The sequence below is a fragment of the Solanum pennellii genome, chromosome 4 (assembly GCF_001406875.1).
Source record: "Solanum pennellii chromosome 4, SPENNV200".
In the NCBI taxonomy this organism is placed as follows: domain Eukaryota; kingdom Viridiplantae; phylum Streptophyta; class Magnoliopsida; order Solanales; family Solanaceae; genus Solanum; species Solanum pennellii.
Window position 1 is genome coordinate 24,973,057 of NC_028640.1, and position 1,854 is coordinate 24,974,910.

Below are 1,854 nucleotides of genomic sequence, written 5' to 3' on the forward strand. Positions count from 1 at the left end.
ACCTTATAACCTTAATACAAAAATGTTAGGCTCTAGAACCCTATATCATTTTGGGGTCTTACAATAGATGACTCTATCAAGAATAGTTATTGGGCAATTCCTATATATTCTTTCAGCTCTAATGTTGTCTCCTATGGGAGTAATAACTAGAAAAGGTTCATGTAAGATCTCAGGAAGCAAGTCAAATTACTTGATACTAAAGTACTAACAAAAGACAAGGTAGATCCTGATCTAACAATGCATACACAAGAAAAGAAAAGACAACCAAGTTACCAGTAACCACATCAGCTGACTTCTCCTGCACCTTTCTTCTTTTCAAAGCATAAAACCTGTTCCATTTGGGAGGCTCGGCTGCAATAGTAGTATTAGGCTGAGGCTGAGTATCTGCCTTGGCCTGATTCTTCACATATAGGAAGTCACTGATCATATGCCCTCTCTTGCCGCACCCATAGCAGGCATTAGAACTTACCATGAACTCACCTCCATGCAAATGGAAACACTAACCACACGGCATTCTGTCACGCTGGGCATTTCAATCATTGCCCTTCTTGAACTTGGGCCTTTTTTGGACTCCAAACGCACTCCTACCAGTGCTAGAACCAGCCTGATCCCAGGGCCTAGGCTTCTTGCCTTCTCGGCCTCTCTTCCTCCGACGACTCTCCTCCACCTGTTGTGCGTGTACCATCAACCTAGCAAGGTCCATTTTATCATGCAACATGGATTCCCGACAATTCTCCTCCAGATCCTCTGATACACCAGTCACAAACCTGCTCATTTTATCCCTACTACTGGACACTAGCGAAGAATCATATTTGGAAATCTTAACAAACTTCAAGGAGTATTCTTTGACTAACATACCTCCCTGACGTAGGTTGATAAACTCCTCAACTTTAGCCTCTCTCTGTTCCCTGGGAAAGAACCTCTCCAGCAATGTACTCTTGAGAACGTCCCAAGTGATGGGGACTTCTCCTGGTGCTCTACCATCTCCCCACATGTTGTACCACACCTGAGCCACATCCTTGAGCTGGTATGCATCCAACTCAGCCTTCTCCTCTTCATTAACACCTATAACATAGAGAATCTTGTGAACCTCATCCACAAAATCCTGGAGATCCTCTTTGGTTCTGGACCCGAAGTAGATTGGAGGAATCATTCTGGTAAAATCTCTCAGTCTTCTAGCCATGGTGCTAGCATGTGGGTTCTCACTGGGAGTACCCTCTCTAGCGGCCTGGGTTGTGATAGCATGTGCCTGAGCAGTGATGGCTTGGGCCATCTGAACCAGTGCTGCTCTCACTTCTCCATCCGTCAATGCAGCTGGGTTGACAGGCACTTGCTCTCCAGCAGCTGGGGCTTGAGGAGCTTGGTTTCCTCCAGCAGCTGCTTCTTCAACTCTTCTGCTTGCGTTTCTTCTTGTCTTCATTTTCTATACGCACACATAAGAAGGAAGTTAGATGCTAGAATGACACAAAATGTCAAAGCTCTAGACAGCACGATAAAGAGTAGAAGAAGGGAATATTCCTAACATCACTAAGTCTCTAAGTCATGATTGTGGTTCACTTCAAAACCATAAGCTAGAAACTACGCAACGTGGTTGTTTTAATCCTTAGTTCCTAGGTAATTTAACCTCATGCTCTGATACTAAGTTTGTCACACCCTGAATCTAGACCCCAGATGACACCGGCATCGTTAACCTCTCAGAGGTCGCAGACAAGCCTCTTCTTAGTTTTCATCACAATCATACAGTTAAATTTGTGGAAAATTTAACACTTTTTAATACTTATTGAAATGTACTTAGACTTCATATAATTACTTCATAAGAGTGATATACTAATAAGCTCAAAATAAACAACCATC

The 1,854-nt window shown here is 43.3% G+C and overlaps 1 protein-coding gene across 1 annotated transcript; it reads right to left on the bottom strand.

Annotated features, from left to right (window-relative positions):
• Window positions 1-532: 532 nt before the first annotated feature.
• LOC107016621 lies at window positions 533-1,420 on the bottom strand. The gene has a single exon (XM_015217035.1). It carries the CDS (start codon window positions 1,418-1,420, stop codon window positions 533-535), a length of 888 nt encoding a protein of 295 aa, XP_015072521.1.
• Between the last annotated feature and the right edge of the window lie 434 nt (window positions 1,421-1,854).